The following is a 26,611-nucleotide window of genomic DNA, read 5'->3' as shown; positions in this document are numbered from 1 at the left end:
ATATCTTTGAATATGCAACAAGAAACTTGCGCAAGCAAGAAAAGCTGTTGCACGGAACCTGAGTGAAGGTTTGCAATCACTGTGACTTACTCTTGAGTAGACATACATAGATTTGAACTGTGCTTGGCAGGAAGGGCATTTGGCCCTGTCCATTTTGCATTTCTCCTACCTATTCTTCTCTTAGTTTTGCTCCCGGCTTTTAGCTTCCATGCTCTTTCCATTGGAATGTCTCCCCCAAGACTCTTCTCAGATAAGAATTTGGTCTTCATACCTAGGTGTATTATTCTGCAGTGCATCAATTCTCTTGTGACCGCACTGCGGAAATAATCCAATTTGACACCACCTTAACTGCCATGGCTCAGTGTTATAGAATTCTGGGAAATGTATTTTGTTGTGGCTACATGTCTCACAAAACTACAGAGCCATGGCATTAAAAGTAACATCAAATTGGATTATTTTCACAGTGCGGATGCAGCCTCTGGTTGTTGTGTCCTTGACCTGGAGAGGTACTTTAAAGGTGAGAGGGGGTATATAAAATGGTTTCGGATCTAGAAGCAAAAGGTTGAACTAGATGACCTGTCGTATTTACCACTGAAGCTTGGTTCATTTCAAACATCTATCATAATGGGGCCTCCTCACTCATCATTTTATATTACAGTATTGGGTAAAAATCAACATTGACATGCAAGACGGAGGTGGATCTGTTGTCTTTTATGTTGTATAAAAATGCACTGCAAGGAACAATTTCTTCCACATCTTATACTTTATGGGCAATCTTAGGGTCAAATAGGAGAAATCTTCAAAAATCTTTGGGCCAGCATCCCTTAACAGTGCTTTTTTTGAGAGTGTGTTCAAAACAAGTTCTTAGGCTTTGTGGTTGTGATATTTATTTATTTGTTAGAATAGTTCTAGCCCACACTATGTCAATATATCTCAAGCTTCAGTATGGTCAATAGAGTGATTCAGTGTAAAAGCATAAAAGAGCAATAAGTCACAAACCACTGTTAAGCTTCATCACTATAAAGTTAGCACTGATGTCCTAGGAAATAAATCAAAATTATCTGAAGTCAGTGAGTCTAAAGGCTTAGAGAAATAGCCAGGCCTTAAGCTGGAGCCAAAATGAAAAAGTGTCTGTGATAGTCAGGCCTTGGCAGTGGACATTTTGCAGCTGGTGACATACTGAGCAGGTCCATTCTCATATCTGCACATAATGTGTACAGTAGAGGTGGAACTGAAATTTGCCAGTTTCTGACTGGGGTAGAATTTGGAGTTCCTGATCCCTTGAGAAACTTATGAGGGAATTAAAACAGCGGATTGAAAGATCTTGCAATTTTGTAATTCTCAGGAGAAGCTGCATGGTTTCCTGATGGCTATGCAGTTTTCTGGGGCAACTGCATAGTTTTCCATCACTGCAGGAAGAAAAATGCCTGAGTATCCCAAAGTTATTGGATAAAAACTTGATTCGTTCTTTTCAACATTGATTGAGACTTGAAAAATCAAGCTTTATCATCACTAGTGTACAGTGGAGAAAAGAGGAGAGTGTCCATAGCAAATGTTAATAGTTGGCCCTCCTGCTTGGTGGGAGTCTGCTTCCTCTCCCCCCCAGGTACAGAATATTGTGGGACCACATAAATCTATGGATGGCATAGCTTTCATGTGCACAGCTGCCTTGGCGTGGCTATGTGCATGTACCGCCATTGACATATATGGAGTGGGCTAGCTGCGGATGCTCCAAACAATGGATAGCTAGCCCACTGATATGGCAGGCCCTCTTTACTTGGGCAAGTGTCTACTGTGAGAGGCATTCCCACAAATATTACATCATGAACCTGAACTGGAAGTGTCTTGGCAGCCAGCACAGTTATTTTAATGTATTTTGTGTGTTCATTTATTTATTAATATATTTATTCCTCACCCTATATCTGAAGATCCCAGGTCAGTTTACAGTAAAATTGATTTAAAGCAATAAATAGTAACAATAATTTTAAAAGATTAAAAATACATTAAATAGTTCATCTGTTAAATCTTGATGGTTTAGAACTATATTACAGTTTTAAATACTACAACCATAAGGACTGTGCATCCTGGATAAAATCAGTTAGGCTCAAAAGCCAAAGTTTTGACTTGGTGTTGAGATGATCCCAGTGTTGGTGACAATTGGGCTTCCAGTGGGAAGGAATTCCACAACTGGGATGCCACCACAGAGAAGGACATATTCTGTCCTTGGCAATAATCTAGCAACCACAGCCTGTAAATGACAGCAGCTTTGATGTCAGTCTCAAAGGCAACCCAGCTTAGTGCACATTGCAGGACTCTAAACAGGAAATTACCATAACTAGTGGGCCATTCAAAGTTAGCCAAAAGCCTCTTGAACCACAAGGACACCTTAAATCTTGAGTGGCAACTATGAATCTACCAACATTCCTAGACATTGCACCTCCTCCCTCTGGGAATGTGGAGCCCACTAGACCAACTTTTAAAATCAGTTCCCAAACCTTAGATCCACCAATCCATGCTTTCTCTCTAGTTCAGTTTCAGTTTGTTGTCCTCATCCAGCCCATTGTTGTTGTTTGCCTCCAAGTGATTTTTTTACTTGTGTTGATCCTAAGGTGCAACTATCATAGGCTTTTCTTGGCAAGTTTCTTTGGAGCTGATTTGCTATTGCCATCCTTTGAAGCTGCCAGAGTGTAACTTGCCCAAGATCACCCAGTAGGTGAAATTGAATCCTGATCTCCAGAGTCATAGTCCAGTGTTCAAACTACATTACAGTACAGTCAGCCCTCTGTATCCATGGATTCAGGCATCCACAGTTTGAAAATATTTTAAAAATATATAAATTCCAAAAAACAAATCTTGAGTTTGCCATTTTATATAAGGGAAACCATTTTACTATGTCACTGTATTTAATGGTATTTGACCATCCATGGATTTTGGTATCCATGGAGAATCCTGGAACCAATCCCCAGCAGATACCAAGAGCCCTCTGTATATAAAAAATGGTTTCTGGGATAAAATGGCTTCAGTTCTGAAATGTCTGCCTCTCCCTGCTTTGCTTCATACTGCTTTTAGCATTCACAGACCTCTTTAATTTATTTATTATTTTATTTTATTTTTGGTTCTCTAACTATTTAGAAACTGAAAGCAGTGGACTACGAATACCGTGAGGACATTCACTGGACCAAAAGCCAAGGCTTGCTCGGCACAGGATCCTTTGGGGAAGTGTACAAAATGGAGGACAAGGGGACAGGCTTTCAGTGTGCAGCCAAAAAGGTAATGCAAATGTCTTTGAGCCCAAGTGTATGCGAGGTGAGGGAAAGCAAAATCAGATATGGGAAACGGAAGCTCCTTCCCTTTTCCTTGGAACTGCTGAGGGCAGCCGGCTGGAACAGTTGCCGCTGTGCCTCTGCAGCAACTTGTTTTTCTCGGCTGTGAAGGTCAAGGCAGAAGGCGTTGCCATGGCTGCACCAAACACTGGAATCTCCTGCCATGTGTAGGCGTTGGGTGTAGCAAACTTTGCTGGAAGGATTGCTCTTGTACAAAGTCCAAAAGACAGCCCTTTGCGAAAAGCTTACATTATTCCCTTAAGAGGAAGTGGTAGCAGAGTGGATGCACAAAGTTAGAAAAATACTAGTCTTTAATCTGGCAACTGGAATGACATTTTCCGACTACCAGGATTGCAGGAGAAGTCCTTCAGTGAATTGATTATATAGCTCACTATGATACTTAGTTCATCACTTTCAGTGTTAGCTGATGTATCTATATTCATGCTTTTCCCCAACACAACTGAAATGACATTTTTGGGCTACTGGGATCGTGGGAGATTTCTCTCAGCAATTTGATTATACAGCTCACTGTTATACTTAGCTCAACACTTTCAGTGTTAGCTGATCAATCTTTATCCATGCTTTCCCCCAACATAACTGGTTCTTGGGTGGCCCCCCATTCAGGTACTGTCCAGATTCAAGGCTGTTTAACTTCAACAACGAAACTGCATCAAGCACTTTCATCCATGCTGGAACTGAGCCCAAGTGAACTGTAGGGAGAGAAGTGTGGAGATCTCAAGTGACAGAATGGTATTTCTCTGGTGTGGCTATATTTTAAGGCACTGGTTGTAGACTGAATTATCTGCCACCTTCTTTAAAGATCTGTTCCTCACTTCTCTGTGTTCTCCTTCTTCCTGTCTCATAGTCTCATCCAGACTCATTTGAATTATTATGCAGCAGCAAGCATGCAAGTGACTCATATTTTCCTTCAGCAGATTTTGTACTTGTCCAGTCTAAATACTATCTGCTTTCACTTTAACCTTCCTCTTCTCTTGGCCAAAACTGTGGGTTTTTGTTTTTTGTTCTTGCATATAACACACAAACTATATTTTAAATGTCTGTGTCAAAGAAAAAATGGTAATCTTAATGCTACTTTGAAGAGTTAGCTTGCATTACTGGGTTTCCTGTAGATTCCTGCTTGCCTGCCATCCTTGTTGCTCAGACAACCCATTACTTACTTGAGACCTACAAGCAAAAGTTTTGAAATTCAGCTCCCTATCCCCAGTCCTCATAGTTTCCTTGGTCTTCCATCTTCCGATGCTTCTTTGGCTCTCAGCTTCCTGCCAGAAACCCACAGCCTTTCCTTTTCGGAGGCTCTTTGAAGATTCTCATGAACACCATCTTAACTTTTTTGTTAAAACTGCAACTCTACTAGCTGTTTCATCAGCTCTCTGCATTTCATTTCTTGTCAGCTTTGGCTTTTTAAATCTACCCTGACTGTTCCAGACAGTTTCTTAGCCATCTCAATTCTTTTTTCTTGCTTTATAAGCATCCCACCCCCAGTCATTTTTTCTCATAAATTTATTGCCTTTCCTCTCACTTTTCCCCCAGCCTTTGATTCTCCTACACTTGGCTTGCCTTTTGGTTTCTTGATTGCCTATAGACCCATCTCTTAACATCCTGGCAGCAACATTCCTTTCATTTTGCCAGTCCTCCACTTTTGTACCTATCCATTCAGTTTCTTCTGTCCCCTCATCCTGCATGAGGGTTTCTTCTCATTCAAACTCACCCTTCACTTCATTTAGTGAAGCAGATGCTGGACAAGAGTGGTGCTACTCAAAATGATGACACCTGGACCATTGCCAGTTCCTGAGCCATTGACTGCCAATCCCTGGTGGGTTTCCAGGAGAGAAAAAAACAGTTGTCGTCAGTGAGCATGAATATGATGTTGGTCCTGGCCCACTGGGAAAAAAATAATTGCTGATCTCCCAAAACAGATAACCTAAGAAGCACTGGCCTAAAGGATACTACTTTATGAGTCTGTGGAAGCCATTGTTTTCTCTTACAAGCCAATGAGAATCTTTGTATCAAATGAATAATTTTGTGTTACTATTCACTCTCTAGATGCGAATTGAACACTTCCGTGCAGAGGAATTAACATCATGCACTGGATTGATGCACGCCAATGTCTTGCCATTATATGGAGCAGTCAAAGAAGGCCTCTGGGTTACTATCTTCATGAAGCTAATGGAAGGTATGTGATCAATGACAGCAGAAAGTGGTATGATTAAAAATAATTTAATTATAATTAAACAGCAATGATTAATAAGCTACTCCATAGGCAAAGTAACAAACCCTGACCTGGAAATAGGTTGATGACCAGATGAGCATTCAAGCAAGCTTACACGTTAATTGACTTGAGTTGTTTAGTGACTTCTGGAGTCCCATCTCCTTATGGGACTATTAAATGCCAAAATACCTGGAGTGAGATCCCCACTATGCTGACAATGCTTTAAAATGCAGACTATTAAGTTTAATGGGGAAGAGATAGAAATGGAATTCAAGTCCTTTTCTTAAACCTTATTTTTCTTGTCTATCATTGAAACTCAGACTCAGTAACCTCAGCAACTCAGGCCAGATGTACTGGCAACTCAGCCCAGATGTACAGCCCAGATTACCTACTAATCAAGTTTTTTTAGTTTCAATTGTAGATTAGTTGTTACCGTCAATAACCAACATTCAAGTCTGCTTATCTGGCTTTGCTGCTTCTTTGTTCACAAAAAGAGTGAGAATTCCTTAATAGACCTTTGAGGTTCTCACAGTCTATAATCTGAGTGTACCTATTCCTCCCCCCCCCCCACCATTCCATGCTTCCAAAACGTAGCTCTTTTTTCCCACAGGACCTGATGAAAACCATTGAAGATCTAGCTAGGCTTTACATGCATTAACCCTACTCTTGGAATCAGCATCTTGATGAGACATAAACTTGATGGAGTATTGGCAGCTTACTGGAGTTAGTCCTCCATTTTTATCAGTAAAAGCAAGCCACCTTAGAAATCTAGCTTTCTCCTTGTGTCAATTTCTTTTCCATTCCATTTTACCTTCTAAAACCTGTGGCTGACATCTACAATTGATCTTTTTACCCTAGATTTAATCTCAATATTGGGAATTTCTAAGGAGAGCAAAAGGTGAATGTTCATTTCTTTTCCTAGAATCATAGAATCATAGAGTTGGAAGAGGCCATCCAGTCCAACTCCTTGCCATGCAGGAAGTATCAATCGAAGCATCCCCGACAGATGGCCATCCAGCCTCTGTTTAAAGACCTCTAAAGAAGGAGACTCTACTACACTCCGAGGGAGTTTGTTCCACTGTCAAACAGCCCTTACTGTCAAGAAGTTCCTCCTAATGTTGAGGTGGAATCTCTTTTCCTGTAGCTTGCATCCATTGCTCCGGGTCCTAGTCTGTGGAACAGCAGAAAACAAGTTAACTCCCTCCTCTTTAAGGCAGTCCTGCCCATCTGATTGACCACTGTGGGGGAATAAGCCATTGGCCTGATCCATTAGGGCTTTTCTTATGAGAACCAGAAGGTATGTTGTTGCAGTCTGTCCTGGAGTGATGGAATGATATTTCAGGGAATAGAGAGAGAAACTGTGTGAGTTTACTGCACATAGACTGGAAAAGATCATTATCATTCATTAAAAATACTTACATGTTTATAGGTCTCCACTTATAACTACTTTAATGAACTATAGTGAAATGTGGTAATTCTTTCTTGCAGATGGGTCACTTGGTCAGCTACTTAAGCAGTGTGGTTATTTGCCAGAAGACAGAGCCCTTGATTATCTGGGCCAAACATTAAAAGGCTTGGAGTACCTTCACACTCACAATGTCCTTCATGGAGATGTAAAAGGTATGTGCATTGTTAATGAATTGACCTCTGGGTGGTACATGTTTTTCCCAGAGTGGGATTATTTTCTGCTGCTCCTGAAAGGCCATTTGTGAGGAGCACTGTTTTGCTGAGAGTTTGTTACATTTCTCATTGAGATGGACAACTTCTGCTTGTCTTTGGCTCTAGATTGTAGTTGGCAAATCTCATTGTTGAATACTCTGTTGTATATTTTTAAAAATCATTAAAGAGGATATTCTCTTTGATATGCTAATTTGTGATGATGTGCCTAGATTTGTTCTTGTATAGAGGAGCATTCAGTCATGTTAAGCTCTACCTGGAGTTCAAAATTGTACACTTCAGCAGTATGCTAACCATCTAAGGGAAGAACTAGGTCTTGTGATTGTGACACACTTGTATTCTGGTGGCAAGTAATAATTATAATATTTTCTTTCATCAGCTGACAATGTTCTTTTATCTGGTGATGGAAACCATGCTGTCCTATGTGATTTTGGTCATGCAGCTCACCTTCACCCAGATGAGATGGGGAATTACTTGATGACAGGTATGTTACAGAAGATTCTAAAAGGCCAAAACATTGTTTTTAATTCCCAAAGCTAGCCTTAAATAAAAATATCCAAGGTATGGTTGTCTGTCTACTCTCCCTATTAGAATTCTTGTACTGATATCCAACACCATCCCAGTCCTAACCACACCATGTCACTCTCTTTCCCCAGTATTATCTAATAGTATAATCACAGCTGTATGAAATCCATATTTTTTTAACAAAAATCTGTGTCCCAATAGCTGGAATCCAGCCTTTATGAAATGTGCAGATTTAGCTGTTCTGTATTAACATATTCTCATTTTGCTAGCCATGAGATGGAAGAGCATTGAAAAGTTATCTCCCAACCACTGGGAGTTTTATTCAGCCATCCCTTGACTCCTGAAATTTTAGAAAACATTGTTGTGCACTTTTAGATGCTTCCTTACAACTGTAAGGACTTGACCTTTGTTTTTAAAATAAGAACAATAATAATGCTTAATATTGAAATAGAAGTTCTAAAATGCTCAAAGTGCTTCATATATATTATCTTCTTGAAAACCTTACATAGTATTAATCTACTTTTTTTTTCAAACAGTTGAGGCTAATAGAAATGTGGCTTATTTAAGACCACTGAATGAAGTTGTGGTAGAGGTGTGATTTGAACTGGGGAATGTCTGATTCGTACCTCTCTCCTCTACACAATTTATTAAACAAACTCTTATTGCCATCTATTCCCTTCTTGAGATCTTGCATCAAGAGACATGCATGTATGATATAGTTACATCTTTGTAGCTATCTCTCCCCCAACACAGCTTGAAAGCAGTGCAGCTTCCCCTTCCATGGCCATTTACACGTTGTTGGAGAGCAGGAAGTAATCACTAGGGATGTGTCCACCTATTTTCCTGCAGCTGGATGTACTGCAACAGGTATCTGCAAAAACTTCTGAGGGTCCTCAGGAAGCCCTTACAGATGGTTCTTGCAGACGTCCAGCTACAGAGAAATAGCTGCGTACATCCTTACTGATTATCTCTGCTTTCCAACAACATGTTGTTGGCTTTTGGGGGCCAGTTGTGCTGCTTACAAGATGACTTTTTTTGGGGGGCGGGGTTGTTCCATGGGTGGACCTTCAACATCTGCAACAAAACAAAAACGTGAGTAGTAATGATGACTTGCCGCATCATAATTCACTAACAGGATGCCATTTGCTGTTGTGATGCAGTTCACAACTGCATACAACATACAATTGCTCCTAATAAGTTTGAAACAGAGCAGCCTAAAGTGAGAGATGCTTACTGCAGAGGAACACATGAATGCTCTTCTGTTAATTCTGTGTTGGGAATATGGAAGTAAAGTTTGAATTGTATCAGCTTGTATGAGTGTGGAAGCACTCATTACATCTGTATTTGAATACCTGAAAGTATCATATAAGAGCATTGAATTTACAACCCTCTTTTCTTTGGAAAGACTAGAAATGCCCAAGTTGACATGCCTTGATGCTATTAACCAGTTTTTCTTCACCTTGATATACACAAACACTAACCTTCATAAACCACAAGCCACAGTCCAATGCCCTATTGTACCTGGTGTGTGTTTCTGTTTCCTTGGTACTTGTGTGTACTTGATTCTTGGACTCTGAAGAGAGTAAACTAATTGCTCATTCATGGCCTCGGTTCAACTGCAGATGCAATGGGCAGTTCAAAGGCTTAGCTAGATGTTGGATATTGCCCTTCATTGGTTCTGGTTGATGTGGATGCTTGTCCCCAGACTTTAAGGAATTTAAGCATTCTGTCTTTTCATAGAATTTTAACCCTTTGGCAACAACCTGCAGCCTTTTTAACCCTTTTAAATCTTGTCAAAAGTTGGGGTTTGTCTCATACACCGGGTTAAGCCCAGCCTCCTCAGGCTGCAAGAGAGCACCGCAGTCTGGTGCGTTCAACACCGGCCTCCTGCCTTCCAGGCCTTCCGAGGCCCTCTGAAGCTGGTGCGTGCCCGGCCTGCTCCCGCAGTCCCAGGCTTCCAAGGAGGCCCCCTGAAGCTGGCATGTGTGGGTGCCGGGCCCCCTCAACTCAGCCCATAGTAGGCCAGGGTGCTGCCTGCACACAAGGCAGGCTTTGCAGGCCTCAGCAGAGGCCTGGGGAGCCGGCACACGTAGGCACTAGCCCCCCCCCCCCCAGTAGGTTGAAGTTTAAAAGTTTTTTAAATTTTTATTTGGTATGCATTGGAAGAGGGGTAGTCTTATATGTCGAGTATACATCAAACTCTATATTTTAACTGGAAAAGTTGGGGGCTTGTCTTATACGCCCAGTCATCTTATACGCCGGAAAATACGGTACCTGGAACAAAGGATATTAAATATTTTCTTTTTAGTAAAAGACTTAGTCTTATTAGGTCCATAATTCTTAATGTATTTTACAAGTTTTAAGATCAGACTGAAAAACAGGGAATATTTAATGGTTTTTCTTTGAAATCACTCCAGATTTTTCTCACTATTATGAAGGAAAATGGAAATGGGGAAGGGAGATACTTTCACAAAGCACCAGGCAGTCTGTTGCCAGTCCTAAAAATAGAGGTCAGGGCTCTCCCTCAACTTTGTACTCTTTTGAAGGATCATGGAGCACTTGTACCATTATGGGGCTGAAAAAGACGGCCCAGTAAAGCTGACTTATGTGCGGCATGGGGATGTGGTATTTAGATACCACATGCCCCCAAAACATCTTGAAACCTCCCAGCTGTTCAAGATGCTCTGGCGGTGCGATGTTTGTACGCCACATACTGCTGGAGCAGCTTGCAGCTGGCTTCAGACTGCTGTGGAGTGGGAAAAGCCAGCTTTTTGCCAGCCAAAAAAGCAGCGGATTTTTGCTGTTCCTTTTTCAACTGGCTTCAAGGCAGATTAGGACCGCGGCACGTGGGGTGAGGGCGGCTTGAAGCTGCCTCTTCTGAGTAGTCTGTTTCACCCCTTAGTGAAGTAGATTTGGGCTGAGAGATCGTGATTTGCTCAGAGATTCCATGAGTTTTGTAGCTGAGCAGGGATTTAAGATCATGTTGGATGCTTGCTCCCAATACTACATTTTATTGTATTCACTACATTGTCCTAGGTCTCCATTTAGGGTCCAAATCATATGCAGTAGCACTGGAGCTTTTAAGAACTCTCTGAGCATGGTTGTATCCATGTAGCAGGTCCCACCAAGACCTTAGAGAGCAGATCTCCCCCGTTGCATTTCCAGGGGAATATGTTCCTGGCACAGAAACGCACTTAGCCCCTGAAGTGGTGATGGGAAAGCGCTGCGATGCCAAGGCGGATGTCTGGAGTAGCTGCTGTATGATGCTGCATTTGCTGAATGGCTGCCACCCTTGGGTCCAATATTACAATCACCCTCTGTGTCTCAAGGTAAGCTGCATGTTAGTGAATAGCAAATAAAAAAGAAAGAAGAAAAAGAAATGCCGTGCTCTAGTGGATGACCTATTTAATAATAGAATTGTTGTGGCATGAGCTTTCATTGTCAAGAGCATCCTTCATCAGCTGCATCAACGGTGTCTTCAGTCAACAGATATATTATAGGCATAGAAGATAAAACTTTAAATGTTAAGGCCAAAGAGCCATGAAATGTAAGATTTACAATAAAGAATAGAGTAATACTTTATAACAGGAATAATTGTTGATAATCCTTGCTTATGGCTTGCTTATGTAATGGTCTGCAAAAGCTTTTGTTAACAGTATAGTGGTCCACATAGCGAAAAGGTTAGTAAACCTGTTGTAGATATTTTTTTTGTTCTGGGGCTCCAACCTGCTGATCAATTGGTTGCCATTTATACATCTTTGAAAGTTCTACACCACCTTTTTTGAGATGGGGGCGACTATAATCGTACACACGTCCAAATATTCCATTTACCAGTACCTCTGAAAAAGTCAGTTCAGGCCTGAATAGTTGTCTAATCTCTATCACAGTGAAGATAAAATCAAAGGAATTTTCAAAAATGAAGTAGAAGGAGGAAAAAGGCTAACATCCATTTCAGAGTGGGGTCTTTAATGCCAGAAGTGAAATGTACATACATCAAAACTATGTATGCAAAGCTGAAATTCTTTAATTTTCATACATCCCTCATTCCCAATTACCATTGAACACATATTGAGAATATACTCAGAGACAGCCATAGGCCACAAATCTGTTAATCTGAAAACAGATTCTTAGGGTTGATTTTCTGTCTTATGAACATACCTTTGTTTAAATCAACAATGAGTAACCTGGGGCCTGTTAGTTGATTCTGGGCTCACTCCTGTCAGTCTTAGCTCCAGAGGCCAGTGAGTTGTAGTGCAATAACAACCAGAAAGCCTCAGGTTCTGCTGTGTTAATTTAAATATTTCTACTCTGATGCTGATTTTTAGGAATATATTAAAGCAAAAAATACTTTCTATGAAAAGTTCTTTTCCTATATATAACCATAAGTGATCAACAATGAGAAGAGAGGAAGATGGCAAGCTTCTTGTCTGCTGGGGTAGGGGGAGGCATCCTTTTGGAGCTTGCTGTAGAAAAGAATTACCGTCTTCCTCTTGTCCCTAGTGGGACTTCCCATCCCATCCTAAGAATATAACGGTTCCCCAGCCACGTTCCTGACTGATACTTACTAGTCTGCTTAGAGGGACTTTGCTGTTACTTGAATCTCATCAGTTCTGTACTCTCCTTGTTTCTACATTGCAGATAGCCAAAGAACCACCTCCCCTGAGAGAGATCCCCTCCTCCTGTCATCCATCCACTGCTCATGTCATTAAGTCTGGCCTCGAGAAGGAGCCCGCCAAACGTGCCTCAGCAGAAGAATTGAGACTGAAGGCCAACACAGCACTTGAGAATGGTGAGAATATGCCTTGTCTCTTTCAAAAAGCTGTAGATTACTGGATCCAGGTTCTTGCATCTCTTCAAGTTGTTTCTGACTTACAGTGAGCGTAATGTTAATCTTGGTGTATTCTTGGCAAGGTTTGTTGAGAGAGCATTTGCCATTATCTTCCTCTTAGGCTTGAGAAAGTGTGACTAGCCCAAGTGGATTTCCATGAGATTTAAACCCTGGTCTCTTAGAGTCCTAGTTCAACACTCAGACCACTACACCACAGTGACTCCAGGTCTTTAATCAGTAAAAAAAACACACCTCTAGTTGTTGCTATACAATGTGATTTTTGCTCTTACTGCTCTGAAATGCTGGTATGATTGACTTTAATAGGGCTATTTAGAAGTCATTGTTTGGTAGATCTACTTGTTCTAAAGTGAGTTGGAAGAGGATTAAGGTGTTATATCCCATTGTAAAATGTGAACAGAATCCTGTTACTGACATGTGTACATAACCCAGGGTTACATGTCTGGTTTGAGACTGTGTGTAACAAGCTGTTCAGTATCTCCTTGTGCAGTGTCCAAACTAAAAGACAGCCATCAAGTGCTGGAGTGTTACCGCAGCCATTTACTGGCCAGTAGGAGGCAAGCAGACAGCTCTTGTTCTAGCTGCAGTTCTTCATCTGGAGGAAGAGAAATGAGATCACTCTCCCTGCTTATCTTTACACACAATTTGATATAGGAACTTGGTTCCATCTATTGATCTGGAAGGATATCTCCATTGGTCACTTTCTGAGGACTAAAGTTCCCAGATTCTTCCCCTCTTGCATGAACATTGGATGTTGTATCCCCCCCCCTTAAAAAAAAACCCAACCCTTTTCCATGTTCAGGATTGGTTATGCTGTTTTGCTATTCTTAGAATGTGATATTATAAATCTGTTTTCATGGTGTGTTGCATCTACAAAGCACACAAAGACAACCCACTGAGCCATCTTTCTTGCTTTCTTGCCCAGATATTACTCCCTCCCAGTGAGGCTTTGGTTTTGTCTCATGTTTTTAGTGCGTTTGTGAGATAATTTGTGGTTAGAGCTACCATTTTGAGAAAGAAGGAGAAGAAGATACCAGGTCACAATATTTTTCTCTGGCTTGAAGGAGTGTGTGATATACTGTGTGCACTTGCCTGAGTGTAGTACATTGGGCTGACTGTGGTCATTGTGCAGTGTGCAGGTTGTGCAACAGAGCTTCTGCCACTGTCTGTTGAATTTGTATGATATGCAGTGCCAAGTTTTTCACTTGCCATTGTACTATAATATTTATTTTATTTTATATTTTTATTTATATTTTATTTATATTGTTGCCAAAGGTGAGTAGCTGCAGGACCACAGCACCCAGAACCTTGTCACAGGACATATTTTCCACTCTTTTTAATTGGTCTTCATAGGGAATAGGTAAGATCTGACTTTTCGCTTTATATTTTGCAGATTAATCACCTCAAGTAAACCTGGGCAATGACTCAAGAACAGTATTGCTGCTTCCAGCCCACTCCCCCCCCCCCCCTTGTAATCTGACTTTTTGTCATTGTCCTTTTGCAGTGGGAGGCTTGAAGAGTCCTTGGAGAGGTGAATACAGAGAACCCAGATGCCTACAGATGGTGCAAGAAACTAACTTCCCAGAACCACCATTGCCAACATTTGAACCTCCTGGTAGCATGAAGCCATTGGTCAGAAGCCCCAGCCCATCACTCCCCTTACAGGTCCTGATGGAGAGAAACCAATTTGTCCACCCAAGTGCATGTAGGGAATTACTGTGGCCATCTGACTCCCTTCAGCCTTCTTTCCCAGCTCCTCTCAGCACCAAGAAGGGCAGCTTCATGGAATGGAAAACTGCTAACTTAGAACATGACCTTCAGCAGCTGGAGTTCGGTAATGATGGATCAACTTATCCTTCTCTTTAAAATTCTCATTTTTGGACATCTTATGATCTAGTTTTGTCAAGTCATTTGTGAAACTTCCCACTCCCCTAGAAAGCCTTTCACTTTCAAGTGTTTGTATTTGTTTCTTACAATTTGGGAAAGCAAATGTGGTATTTTTAAGTTTGAAAGGGGTGGTGGTGAATGTAATCCTGATGTGAAAAGTGAATCCAGATGGGTCAGCGGAACACGATGATTAAATGGACCCAAAAAAGAAGCTCAAAATACTAAACAGCTTTCCCATGAAGGTAATCAAGCATATCAGGGTGTTAAAGCAACCAAGATTTCTCATGAAGTGAGCTGTATGGTATCAAGATTCTATTATCTTTCCTGAATCTAAGAAATGGCATGCTGATGGATTGAGATGGTGTGTCTGTTGCTATTACAGTTGTAAAAGTTTGCACCACAAAGCTGTAAATCAGCAGGGTGGGGTGTCATTTTATGCAGAGAAGCAGTTGCAGTGGATGTTGAATCTTCCTTTGTACCTTTTCCCTCTAGAACAGTACTGGGAATCGTGTGGCCTTAACAGACGTTGTTGAACTGTAACTCCTGGCAGTCCTTGCAAGCATAGCCAATGGTGAGGAATGCTGTGAATTACAGTTCAACAACATCTGGAAGATGGCATGAGTCTCACCCCTGCCCTATGTGTACTTTTGTCTCATGTTGGAGCTGAAGTAAAGATAGTCATGTGGGAGTGGGAAATTGAAGTGCCCAAGCCCCTCCTTCCTTCATGATTCCCTCCCACCGCATCCAAACACACACCCTGCAGCTGCTCAGTGTAACTCATGGGCTGAGATGCAGGGTACAGTTCCATTACAGGTGAGTCTCCCTTATCCAGAATTCCAAATTTCCAAAATCCAGAATTGTCCACATGGGTAACTGAAATAGTGACACCTTTGCTTTCTGATGGTTCAATGTGCACCAACTTTGTTTCATGCACAAAATTATTAAAAATGTTGTACATAAAATTACCTTCAGGCTATGTGTATGAGGTATATACAAAACATAAATGAATTTCATGGTTTGACTTGGATCCCATCTCAGAGAGATCTCATTATGTATATGAAAATGTACCAATATGTGGAGAGGAAAAAACAAAATCCAAAAGACTTTTGGTCACATTTTGGATAAGGAGGACTCAACTTGTATGTCTTTCTGGCCCTGGGTCATGACTCATCCTGCAGGCTTAAAGCTCTTGGGAAATAAGAAGTAACCTCCTAATTCAAACACAAGAAGAATACATTCCAAGTTATCATGCCTTCCAGGCACTGAACCATCATATGTCCTCTCAATGTATTTATCTCATCCTTCTAAGAATCACTTTGTTCTGCTGGATATCACAGCATCCTAGTTAAAGCTGACTTTAAAACAAACAACCCATGAACATGAAGATAATAATAATAATAATAATAATATGTTTTATTTATAAACCGCTATTCCAAATAGATCATAGCGGTGTACAAGAAAATTATAAAACAGTACAAGAAAAATCTACAATTAAGATACACTGTATCTTCAGGCTAGCCCCTGATGACGCTGGGCCAGCCTGTTCTCTCCCTCAACGGCCGAAAGATGACAGTTATGGAGGGAGGGCATTCAGTCTTCAGGCTAGCCTCTGATGACGCTGGGCCAGCCTGTTCTCTCCCTCAACGGCCGAAAGATGACAGTTATGGAGGGAGGGCATTCAGTCTTCAGGCTAGCCTCTGATGACTCTGGGCCAGCCTGTTCTCTCCCTCAACGGCCGAAAGATGACAGTTATGGAGGGAGGGCATTCAGTCTTCAGGCTAGCCCCTGATGACGCTGGGCCAGCCTGTTCTCTCCCTCAATGGCCGAAAGATGACAGTTATGGAGGGAGGGCATTCAGTCTTCAGGCTAGCCCCTGATGACGCTGGGCCAGCCTGTTCTCTCCCTCAACGGCCGAAAGATGACAGTTATGGAGGGAGGGCATTCAGTCTTCAGGCTAGCCCCTGATGACGCTGGGCCAGCCTGTTCTCTCCCTCAACGGCCGAAAGATGACAGTTATGGGGGGAGGGCATTCAGTCTTCAGGCTAGCCCCTGATGACGCTGGGCCAGCCTGTTCTCTCCCTCAACGGCCGAAAGATGACAGTTATGGAGGGAGGGCATTCAGTCTTCAGGCTAGCCCCTGATGACGCTGGGCCAGCCTGTTCTCTCCCTCAACGGCCGAAAGATGACAGTTATGGAGGGAGGGCACTCAGTCTTCAGGCTAGCCCCTGAGATGAGCTTGTGAGTCTGAGCTCCACAAGACTATAGAGTGAAGGCAGAAGGAGCAAATGTAAGATTAAAAGTGAGGAGAAGGCTGTGACAAAGTTTGGAAAAGTTACTTCCAAAATCTTCCAGCTTGTGGCCAAACTGTCTCAGGAATTTGGGGACCTGTAATTTAAAAGGTAACTTTTGTAGGTTCTGAGTAGTATAGAATGGAGGCTGGAATTAAGCTCCACATCACTTTTTGTGGGTTTTTCAGGCTATGTGGCCATGTTCTAGAAGAGTTTATTCCCAACATTTCGTTAGCATCTGTGGCAGGCGTCTTCAGTGCGTGCCTTCTACATTTGCTGCTCAAGATGGAGGATAGAGTACTCTGGGAAGCATTAGGTGCAATGCAAGGAAGTGTGAGAACTATCACCAATTCTTAGCTGTAAATCTGATGTTCGTTCCTGGACAGAGGATTTTCTTTTTAGTTCTGCATACAACGTAATAGTATATTCTTGGCACTAAGTATAAAGTTGATTGTGGTAGTCAAGCTGCATTGAAAAGAAGAGGAAGACAGAGGTTTCAAGCTATTATTGAAGTTCCTTTAAAGCTTCTCAGATGTTTCCTTAATGAGAGGAGGAGCCAAATGAGCAAATTCCCTGGAAAGACAGCTTGCCGATCACTACCTGTCTTTCTCTGTGTCTGCTTCCAAATGTGGAAGCTTATCTTGCTCACAGTCAGAAGGCTATATGCAGCTTGCCGTTCCATCTTTTCATTCTTAATAAATTTTCTGCATTAAGAAAAAAGACGGAGCAGATGTTGGGAAAAAAATAGGAAAAGTACAAGATGGTAAGAATTTCCCATTCACCTCTATAAATTAGACATGACAATGGTCATTGGAAGCTTCAGCTGGAAGCACCCTGCAATGAATTGGCCCCCAAGACTGGTTGAATATGGATGGCCACACCATCAGTTCAAGCCAGGACACAAAAAGATCAAGGATGCTTTGGTAGCACCCTATGCAGAGACATCTTTCTAAGATCTAGAGACAGAATATGGAACATACATGACAGTTTGGAAAAGCCTCTTGAAGACAGAAAAATGTTGAAAATCACTGCTTTAGGCAAAGTGAATGTTACTGCTTTTGAAATCCATTTTTCTTGGGGGGTTGAATAACAGGGCTTAGCTGATGCCCTTAATTGTCATGTTCTACTAAGACAGAGCACTTATTAAAAAGTGTATGCCTCCCCCTCATGTTTTGAATGCATGTTTATGAGCAAGGTACTGTGAAAATGAGAGAAGACTAAATAAGCCAGATGTAATTGGTTATTAGAATTAGTAAATCTGACAGCTGGGAAGAGGTAACACTTGAATGGGACAAATTTATTTATTTATTTTCAGGCACAATATATGTATTGTGAACTTCAGTGAGGATTCCTTTTTCAGTTTTTAAAAACCTTTAAAGTAAGAGCATGTGTAATCTTGGGCTTCTGTTTCTAATCTGCTCACCTCTTCTTTTCTCAGAGCTGATTCTGAACAGTCTCTCTCAGCCCTTCTCTCTGGAGGAGCAGGAACAAATACTTTCATATCTCAGCTTGGACAGCTCCCTCCCATCAGATGCCAGTGAGAAGGCAAGTACTAGAGGACAGGCACTTGCTGCTTCCTTGCGGCATTCCCATGCTAAGTTCCAATGTTTGACAGAATTCAATATTTGACCAAGAAATCCCAGGAACATCTCCTGGCCCTGAGGGGTGGTGAACGTTTGCCCCATGGATTACATGTATCTCCTGTACCCAACTTCTGCTGTCCCTAAAGACCACCAGTGCTCCAAAGCCCTGCAGTCCCCTAGTTTCCCCCCCTCAAATTGGCATTATTTGCAGGCCATTGCAATTCCCAACTACTGGGACATAGAAATATGTGAAAACTTGCAAAATGCTTCCCATTCTCATTGATGCTCCATCACCTCCAATATCTGTGTTTTCCTTCTCATAATGACAACAGGAAGTGATACAATACCACTTCCACTCATCATTTTGAGAGGAACTCTGAAGAAAAATTGTGATACTTTTGCATCCTGAGGGGGTTCCTGGAGGGGAATTGGACTACTGCTTTCCAGCTTTTCTACAAGACCCTCCCTGATAAACAACTGAATTGATTTTCCTTAGGGTTAGTTACTGGCAGTAAAATATAGTTGTGCTTTTAGTTCCACCTTTTTGCTTATCCATCACTGGAATTTAGCTTTCAAGATTATCTTTTAAATTGAATTTGGCTCTCAGGCTGAAAGAGGTTTTCCACCTTTTCTGTCTATAGGATCTTGCTGGGGACTATATGCCATGTTTCCATTGCTGATGTGTCCTGCCAGAGGCAATGGGACTACTTGAAACCAAACCATGCTTCCACTACTGTATTTGGGCTTGTGCATTTGTGTCTTCAAATCAACCATTGACTTAGGGCAACTCCATTAATTTCAGAGGGGTTTCTTAGGCAAGGAATATTCAGTGGTGGTTTTGCCAGTCTGAAATATAGCCTACAGCACCTTGTATTTGTTCGCAGTCTCCCATTCAAGTATAGTGGGCCCTTGTTATCCTCTGGAGTTTGGTTTCAGGACCTCCCATGGATACTAAAATCCATGGATGCTCAAATCCCATTAAATACAATGACATAGTAAAATGCTATCCTTTATATCAAATGGCATAATCAAAGTTTGCTATTTGGAATTTATACTTTAAAAAAATATTTTCAAGCTATGGATACATGAATGTGCAGATAAAGAATCTGTGGATACAGAGAACTGATTGTAATATCCAGAGCTGATCCTGCTTCACTCCCAAGATGAGACAGGATCTGGTGCCTATAGGGTATTTAGGCCTTACTGTATTTGGATGATATAGGCTTACCAAAAGAAGCTATTTTGGGTATCAGCAGGAAAATGGAATTGTTCTTGCTTTCTGGTTCTTCAGAGTTCGTTGAAAACATCTCACAGTTTGAAGGATACCATGAGTTCGGGAATACATTCCTGGAACAGCCAGGCTGATGGGCAGAGCAACAGTTGGAACAGCTGGATACATCGCAGCAAGCAGACAGATGTGCCCACCTATTTCAATGGTAAGATGTGGGGTAGTAAACTCACCAGATTCTAATAACTTCTTTCAAGTGTACCAATGCAGTGGTTATGATACTAATCTGTTTCATTTTGTGGTGTACTTTCTTGCCTTATTATTTATTAATAGGTAATTGGTTTATTTAAATATTAATTGTTTAGAAGCAATATTCATTTTCTGTTGGTTATTTGTATTCTGTGGGCATCTCTGCTTGTTGGCGTATTCATATTTGGGGTGATGCCTGTGTCATAATTCTCAACAGTCTTCTAGCATAACATTTATCGTGCTACAAGCTTTCCTGGAAAAGAGGCTGCTTTATCAGATGCACTAAGTGTTTATTCGGCAAGTGCATACATAATATTTACACATACATGGATGTGCATATACATGCATACCTTTCTTTAAGATGCTTTGCTTTATAGTGCTCAGTTAATACAGCACTTTTCAATTACAGTGGAACCTTATTATACGCGGGGGATCCGTTCCGGATCCCTCAGTGTATAAAAAAATCCGCCTATGCTCGAGCCCCATTGTTTCCAATGGGGCTCGTGCACGGCGGTGCGGCGGCGCGCGAGGCGCAACGGGTGCGCGCGCCCATTCAATTGAATGGGACGCGCCGCCCCTTCCGCCCCGCGCGCACCGGCGGCTTTGAGCGCCTATGCTCAAAGCCGCCTATAAAAAGACCGCGTATGCGGAGGCTCCACTGTACACAGTATAGCACGATTTTATTACCTGAACTCGGCCTACTTACAGTATTTGTGCCTTTGTGTCTCAGTGTTGCATGCTGATAATTTTTACTTTTTTTTTACTTTTGCATTCTTTTAAGCCCACTTAATAAATGATAGCATAAATGTGTTGTTAGGCTTATTTATGCACTGTCAAGTGAAAAAAAGGCTGTGGTTTACTTTAAGGCAGTACTTGTTTTACTGCGCTGGTTCGGAACCCAAACCACCATATTAACAAGGCATAGCTGCACATGATATATCTCCCTTAACAGTGCTACAGTTAGGAATTTAGTTCAGCACATCTGGGAAGCAATAAAATGGGGAAGGATGCTCTCACTCATGTGTGCTTATGGTACATTCAGCCTGCTTAAGATACCACCAGAGTTGTTTTGTTTTTATGTTTTCCTCTGATAAAATGGAATGGTTCTCTGTCAGCAGATGCTGGAGTGGTAGCTTTTGAAAGATTAGTGATAATATTTATATTTGCTTGTCCACCGCCACCTCTGAACTACCATTCCAGGATTCTTGATTAGGAAGTCATGGGAATTTAACTGGTTTGATTTAAGGATTTTAATATTTTTCATCTTCCTTGCAAGAATGTAGCCATGTCTAGGCTTGCTTTCAGTAGTGCAACTGTCTTCCCATCATATCTTGCCAGGCTCTATGATGTTTTAGGCTGCTGCCTCTTTGATACTGCACTAGCATGCTAGGTAGCAGCCCTTCTTTAGTTCCACCTTTTTGCTTATCCACCACTGGGTCTCCCTAGCTTACTGTCTGCCACCCCCCCCCCTTTTTTTTCTTTTTTCTTGTTGGGTTGTTTTGTGCGACTGCTCCTCTCTAGTGATTGTCCATTTCTGTTCTTCAGGCATCAGCCTTCCATCACTGACTCTCTAGTTTTGTTCTCTGACTTCTACAAATGGAAAGCCTCTCAGGCCAAAAATCTGTCCAGCTTCTGGCACAGTGTAAAAGGGCAGTAACTGAGACCTCTTGTGATAGCTCAAGTTTTTCATCAGGAGAAGTACTTCATCAACAGTATTGTCATCCTCTTCTTACCTCTGGGAAACACAGAGTTTGGAAAAGTGTTTTTGGGGAAGAGGTGAATAGTAACTCCCAAATCCTCCAAGACAGTGGTGCTAATATCTGCCTCAAAAGATTGATCCGAAGTCTTTCCCTGTTGAGCTCAACAACTGTGCTCACCACTAATTTCTGTTCTTTTCAGGGGTGAAAATTGAGATCCATTTGCTCAGTGGGGAGAGTCTGCATATCAGAGAGTTCCGTGGGGTCAAAGTGGGAGATGTTGCCACTGGAATCAGCAGCCAGGTACGTGTTGCAAATGGTGAACATCTCTACCTGGGGATGTTGGAAATATTGAGCTAGCTGAGAATTACCTCTAGTCCTGTGCAGCATTTTTCCTGCTCCCTTAATGTGCAAGTGTTATGATATCATTTCTTGTTCTACTGCCATTGAGCCAGGGATAAGTAGGAGGGATGCTCATGTGTGATTTGTGTTTTGCTTTCACAGATCCCAGCTTCTGCTTTTAGTTTCTTCACCAAAGAAGGCCTGCCGGTTCGCTGTGACATGGAGGTCCCTGACTCAGGCATCGAGCTTCAGTGTGCTCTGGCCCCTGACTGTAGCTGTGGCTGGACCTGGAGGGTCAAACATGGTCAATTAGAGAAAAAGCCATGAAGGGTGCTGTTTTTATCCTTCTCCATCATGTGCATTATGATAGCCTATGATAGTTGGTGCACTCCGGATGTGTTGAATTAAAACTGTCATTGTTCCCAGCCAGCAAGGTAATTGGATGATGAGAGTGGTAGTCCAATACATCTAGAGGGCACCAGCTTGGAGGAGGCTGCTCTATGTGAACTATGCCCCCCCACCCCCCACCCCCCAGTTTGCTGTGTTATTCATACATAGGTCAGTGGTGAATATTATTTAGTAGAACCTAAGTCCTAAACAAGCATTACTTTCTCTTCACTGTGTCTGATCCTCTCGCATTGAATCCACTGAGGGGTGTGGACAGAGAGCAGAAATTGAGCGTTTGTGCCTTTAATTTATAAAAACTAACCAACAAAACTAGGAATATGAGTGCCTCTGTTTCAGGTGAATGACTTCCCTCATTACCCTTCTGTCTTCCAAGAACACCCTAAAGGTCTGATTTTTGAAAACCACGGTGGCCTAATAAGCTAGTAATCTTCGATGTGGTCGTCTCGTATAGTGGTTAGAGTCTTGGCTTGGATGTAGGAAACCCAGGTACCAGACCCTCCTTGCCTGTGGAGAGCATGAAGTGATGGCCAAATCACTCTTCCTCAGTTGTCCCATACTCTTGGGAGGCAAAAATGTTTCTCTGAGCTCCTTAGAGGGAAGAGTGGGCTCCAAATGTAGTAAGCAATAGTTATCTGACTTCAGGGAAATTTCCTCAAAAGAAAAGACCGCATTCTGCAGAACTCAGAAATCCATATCAGAAGATAAATACTAATAAGGTGCTCTTTAGATATCAAATCTCAGTTGTTATACTGTTTTTCTTCCTAACTGTGTAGCAGATAGCTACAATTAAAATGTTGCACACATCAGGCTTGCACAACTTTTGTTTTCTCAAATTGTAAGTCTACATAAGGAATAGGGCACATTTTGTTTTATCCTAAGAGCCAAATTCACTTGTGGATGACTTCTGGAGGCCATACGGCCAGTAGCTAGCAGGGCTAAAGCCCAAAGTGGTTGGGGCTGTCGCCATGTAGATATTTCATGCTGCCCATCTCTCTGTTCTACTGGTTGCACTGCCCATCTCTCTGTTCTACTTTTCTTATTCGTGCCAGATTCATCCATGTTCTCCATCTTTCCTTCCTTCTAGAAGGAGTCTGAGACACATATGACTTTTTTAAAGCAGTGGTACTCAAACCTTTTACCCTTAGGAACCCCCTTTCCTTTACATTTACACACAGACCTGGGCCTTCCCACTCAATGTAGTATATGAATAAAAACATTTGGTTTGTTTAACGTGCATCTTTCATATACACATTGTTTATTTAGTATGCATATTTTCATTCACACTTTCATGTATATTTATATTTTAACATTTTATAATAACATAACATTGTTTAAATTAGAACAGATTAGAATTTCAGTAAATTCAGTATTTAACTGAATGCATATGTAAATTTTACACATAAAAATATTTGAGAAGAGGAGGAGGAGAGGTGATCAAGACCTCCAGGCCTCATGCCCTCATTGAGCAACAGGTCCCACCCCACCATTTGAGAACCACTGTTTTAAATGATCCCTCTCTAGTTAGTGTGTATGTGGGGGTTGGGGTTGGAATTGGGATGAATAGAGAGAATATTAGAGCCAGTCCTTCATATTGAGCCTTCCTTAACAGTAGCCCTAGGGAGAGGAGGAGAGAATCTGGACAGATTGTTTTGTTAGAGCTAAGAGACCTGAAGATATTTGTAAAGGGCAGTATGCTGCAGCTGTCACAGCATTTCAAAACAAAGTGCCAAAGAGTAGCAGAGGCTTGCAAACTGCAAAGACTGGGAGATGTCTGCAAACTGTCATCTGCTGACTCTCTTGCAGCTGGTGCAGCATTACAAAGCTAGAGCGTCCAAAAGGAGATGCAAAACTTGCAAAGACTATCAAAAGGCAGCAGCAAGGGATAGTTTGCAAACAGGAAGCTCTTTGTTTTCATTTGGAGGGTAGTGTATGATGGATTTTTGTTTTGTTTTGTTCTTTGGCAAAACACTTCTTTGGTAATTAGCATATTGGACTGCAGACATACAGAATGACTATATGTCCCAGCATGCTTTGGGTAGCCCCTCAGCTTAGTTCCCTGTTGCTTTCACAGAGCGTTGAGGCATAAACCATGTGAATGGAGTAAAAACAGAGCCCAGGATTGGCACTGCAGGGTTGTTGAAGTGGAGCAGGGCAGAGCTGGTGAGGGAATTGGTGGCCCTGAAGGCCAACGGTTTCTCATCCACTAGCACTTTCAAATTACTTCAGACTATAAAAATGCAGCATAGCTTTTTCGGGGGTAGGGTTAATTTTTTTGTTGTTTTGTAGTGTTTTTATTCTTATTGCCCTAAAAAAAACATGCATGCGTTTTATCCTGCACCTCTAGGCAAGTTTACTCAGAAATAAACCCACTAAGAGTGTAACTTCAGAGACCTGAAATCAATACTATAGTAAATTGTTTTAAACTTTTTACCTGGTATACCAACTTGGGGAGGCTTTGCTTTGAAAGATGATGATATAAACAATAATAGCAGCAGCAGCAAGGCAGGAAGACCTGATGCAAATCTAAACCTGGCATAAATTAGGGAAATGGATATCCCATCTCTTTTAAAATTATTCTCTCTTAGATGAGAATATCTCTTTTAAGTTTATTAATGTATGTTCTGTATATTACCATGATTTAAGTTTGAGTGTGATTTTGTGGAATTTAAAATAGCTTTAGTACAGTAGGTGCAAAGAGTTGGGTAAGTAAATAAATAGACCAGAGAGCATGATGATAGGAAGGTGGCCTGATATAGGCATCATCTTTTCCTGCTGTGTTCAAAGATGCCTTGTTGATTACCAGCAGTGTACTGTTAGTACACCAACAGTGTACTAACCTATTTCCTTGCTCATTCATTTGACTATTAACCTATCAAAATCAGGCAAATTAGCCTCAAGTCCAGTCCTGATTCTGCAAGGACTGGAAGATGGAAATCTATGATGGCTGGACTATGATTAGACACTAGCAAATATTTGTTCCTCTAGATCTGCCATTTGGGTTGTTTTCTCTATCCACCCCGGGTGGGGAGAACAAATTGTGGCTGTTACTCTTTTTAGTATGTGTATTGCTGTAAATATATACAAATATACAGGAAACTCCTGCTAAATCATTGAATAAGAGCAAAAACAAAGAAGGTGTGTTAAAAAGTAAGAATTAAGAAATGTCCATTCTCTAAAATCATTTTACTAAACAGCCTTTTCCCATTGGCGTGAGACAAACTTTAGGTATGGGTATATTGGCAGGAAAGTAACTTAACCCACATTCTCCGTAGCAAAAAAATACCCTGGTGCCCATTAAAGATTTTCTTTCTACTAAACACTCCCCTCTTCTTGCATGCACACAGATCTGTTCCTGTAAAAGGAACTTTGAAATGGTGTTGAAGTTAGCCCAAGTGAGTAACACTCAAATTATTAACAGTATTAATCAGTGGAAACACTTCTGGTTGGGAAAAAAACACCCCTCCTAGATCTCCCATGGAGCCAAAAATTGGTGGGAATTGCCCTGCTTAAGCCCCAGGGGGCATTTTGGGGAAATGTGTTATCTGAGGGGCCGTGGGGGGTCACAAAAATGCTCCATGTGCCACTTATAGCTCACAAAACACACCTTCCTTTCCCTATCCTTAGGCAGTAAGTTGCATTTGTCACTGATTTAAATATCAGGGCATTTCTTATGGAGAAGAAAAGGTGTCAGGAGCCATTTTGGTAATTGTGACTTGTATGTTGGTTCCCACATCAATTGGAACATAGGAGCCAGTGTAGAAAAGTATGTGTTTTTATTGTTATAGTCATCATCCTTGTCTTCTAGGAAACAATTCTGTTGTTATAGCAAACTGTTTCTGGAAAGGAAACTATGCAGTTGATCTGAAACTTTAATTCTTTTGCTTGTACTCATTGGTGCACTTCATAGGTGCTCTTTCCACTTGTGCATTTCAGTTTTAAGAGAGGCCAATGGTTTTTGTCAAGTGTGTGTGTATGTGTGTGAGTGGAACAGAAGACTTCTATTATAGCAAAGTGCAGAAAATAAGGAGACATCACAAAGAATTGTTCAAAAGGCATTGTAATTTTGCTCAATAAAAAATACATGAAATCATAAATTTCTAGAACACCACTTAAAGGGGGGGGGATATAACAGATGTTGGCTAATGTGGTTATTGCATGGGTTTGGCAACCTGCAATATCAATGTCTTCTAGAGGAAGTTGGTCAGGCATACATCCCAGTATCGATCTTTATTGATTTCTATGGTTTGGATGGACACCAAATAAAATCCATTTGACTAAATTAAGACTGATTTTGTACTGAGAGTATGACTTATGTATACAGTAGTAGG

General features: G+C 41.5%; 1 protein-coding gene across 1 annotated transcript in view; it reads left to right on the top strand.

Moving 5' to 3' along the window:
* MAP3K14 (mitogen-activated protein kinase kinase kinase 14) overlaps nt 1-26,585 on the top strand; it is a 45,579-nt gene extending 18,994 nt beyond the window's left edge. The window contains exons 6-16 of the mRNA XM_089532022.1: nt 3,133-3,270; nt 5,388-5,517; nt 7,042-7,173; nt 7,610-7,714; nt 10,921-11,084; nt 12,394-12,544; nt 14,106-14,435; nt 18,215-18,321; nt 19,651-19,795; nt 21,736-21,836; nt 22,038-26,585. Of these exons, the coding sequence (XP_089388148.1) occupies nt 3,133-3,270; nt 5,388-5,517; nt 7,042-7,173; nt 7,610-7,714; nt 10,921-11,084; nt 12,394-12,544; nt 14,106-14,435; nt 18,215-18,321; nt 19,651-19,795; nt 21,736-21,836; nt 22,038-22,202 (1,668 nt within the window). The 3' untranslated portion in view covers nt 22,203-26,585. The remainder of the gene's footprint in view (nt 1-3,132; nt 3,271-5,387; nt 5,518-7,041; nt 7,174-7,609; nt 7,715-10,920; nt 11,085-12,393; nt 12,545-14,105; nt 14,436-18,214; nt 18,322-19,650; nt 19,796-21,735; nt 21,837-22,037) is intronic.
* The last annotated feature ends 26 nt before the right edge of the window (nt 26,586-26,611 follow it).

The sequence above is a fragment of the Sceloporus occidentalis genome, unplaced genomic scaffold (assembly GCF_023333645.1).
Source record: "Sceloporus occidentalis isolate IW3139 unplaced genomic scaffold, rSceOcc1.0.p SCAF_7, whole genome shotgun sequence".
In the NCBI taxonomy this organism is placed as follows: domain Eukaryota; kingdom Metazoa; phylum Chordata; class Lepidosauria; order Squamata; family Phrynosomatidae; genus Sceloporus; species Sceloporus occidentalis.
The sequence above is the reverse complement of the archived record's forward strand: the minus strand, read 5'-3'. Positions and strand labels throughout refer to the sequence as shown.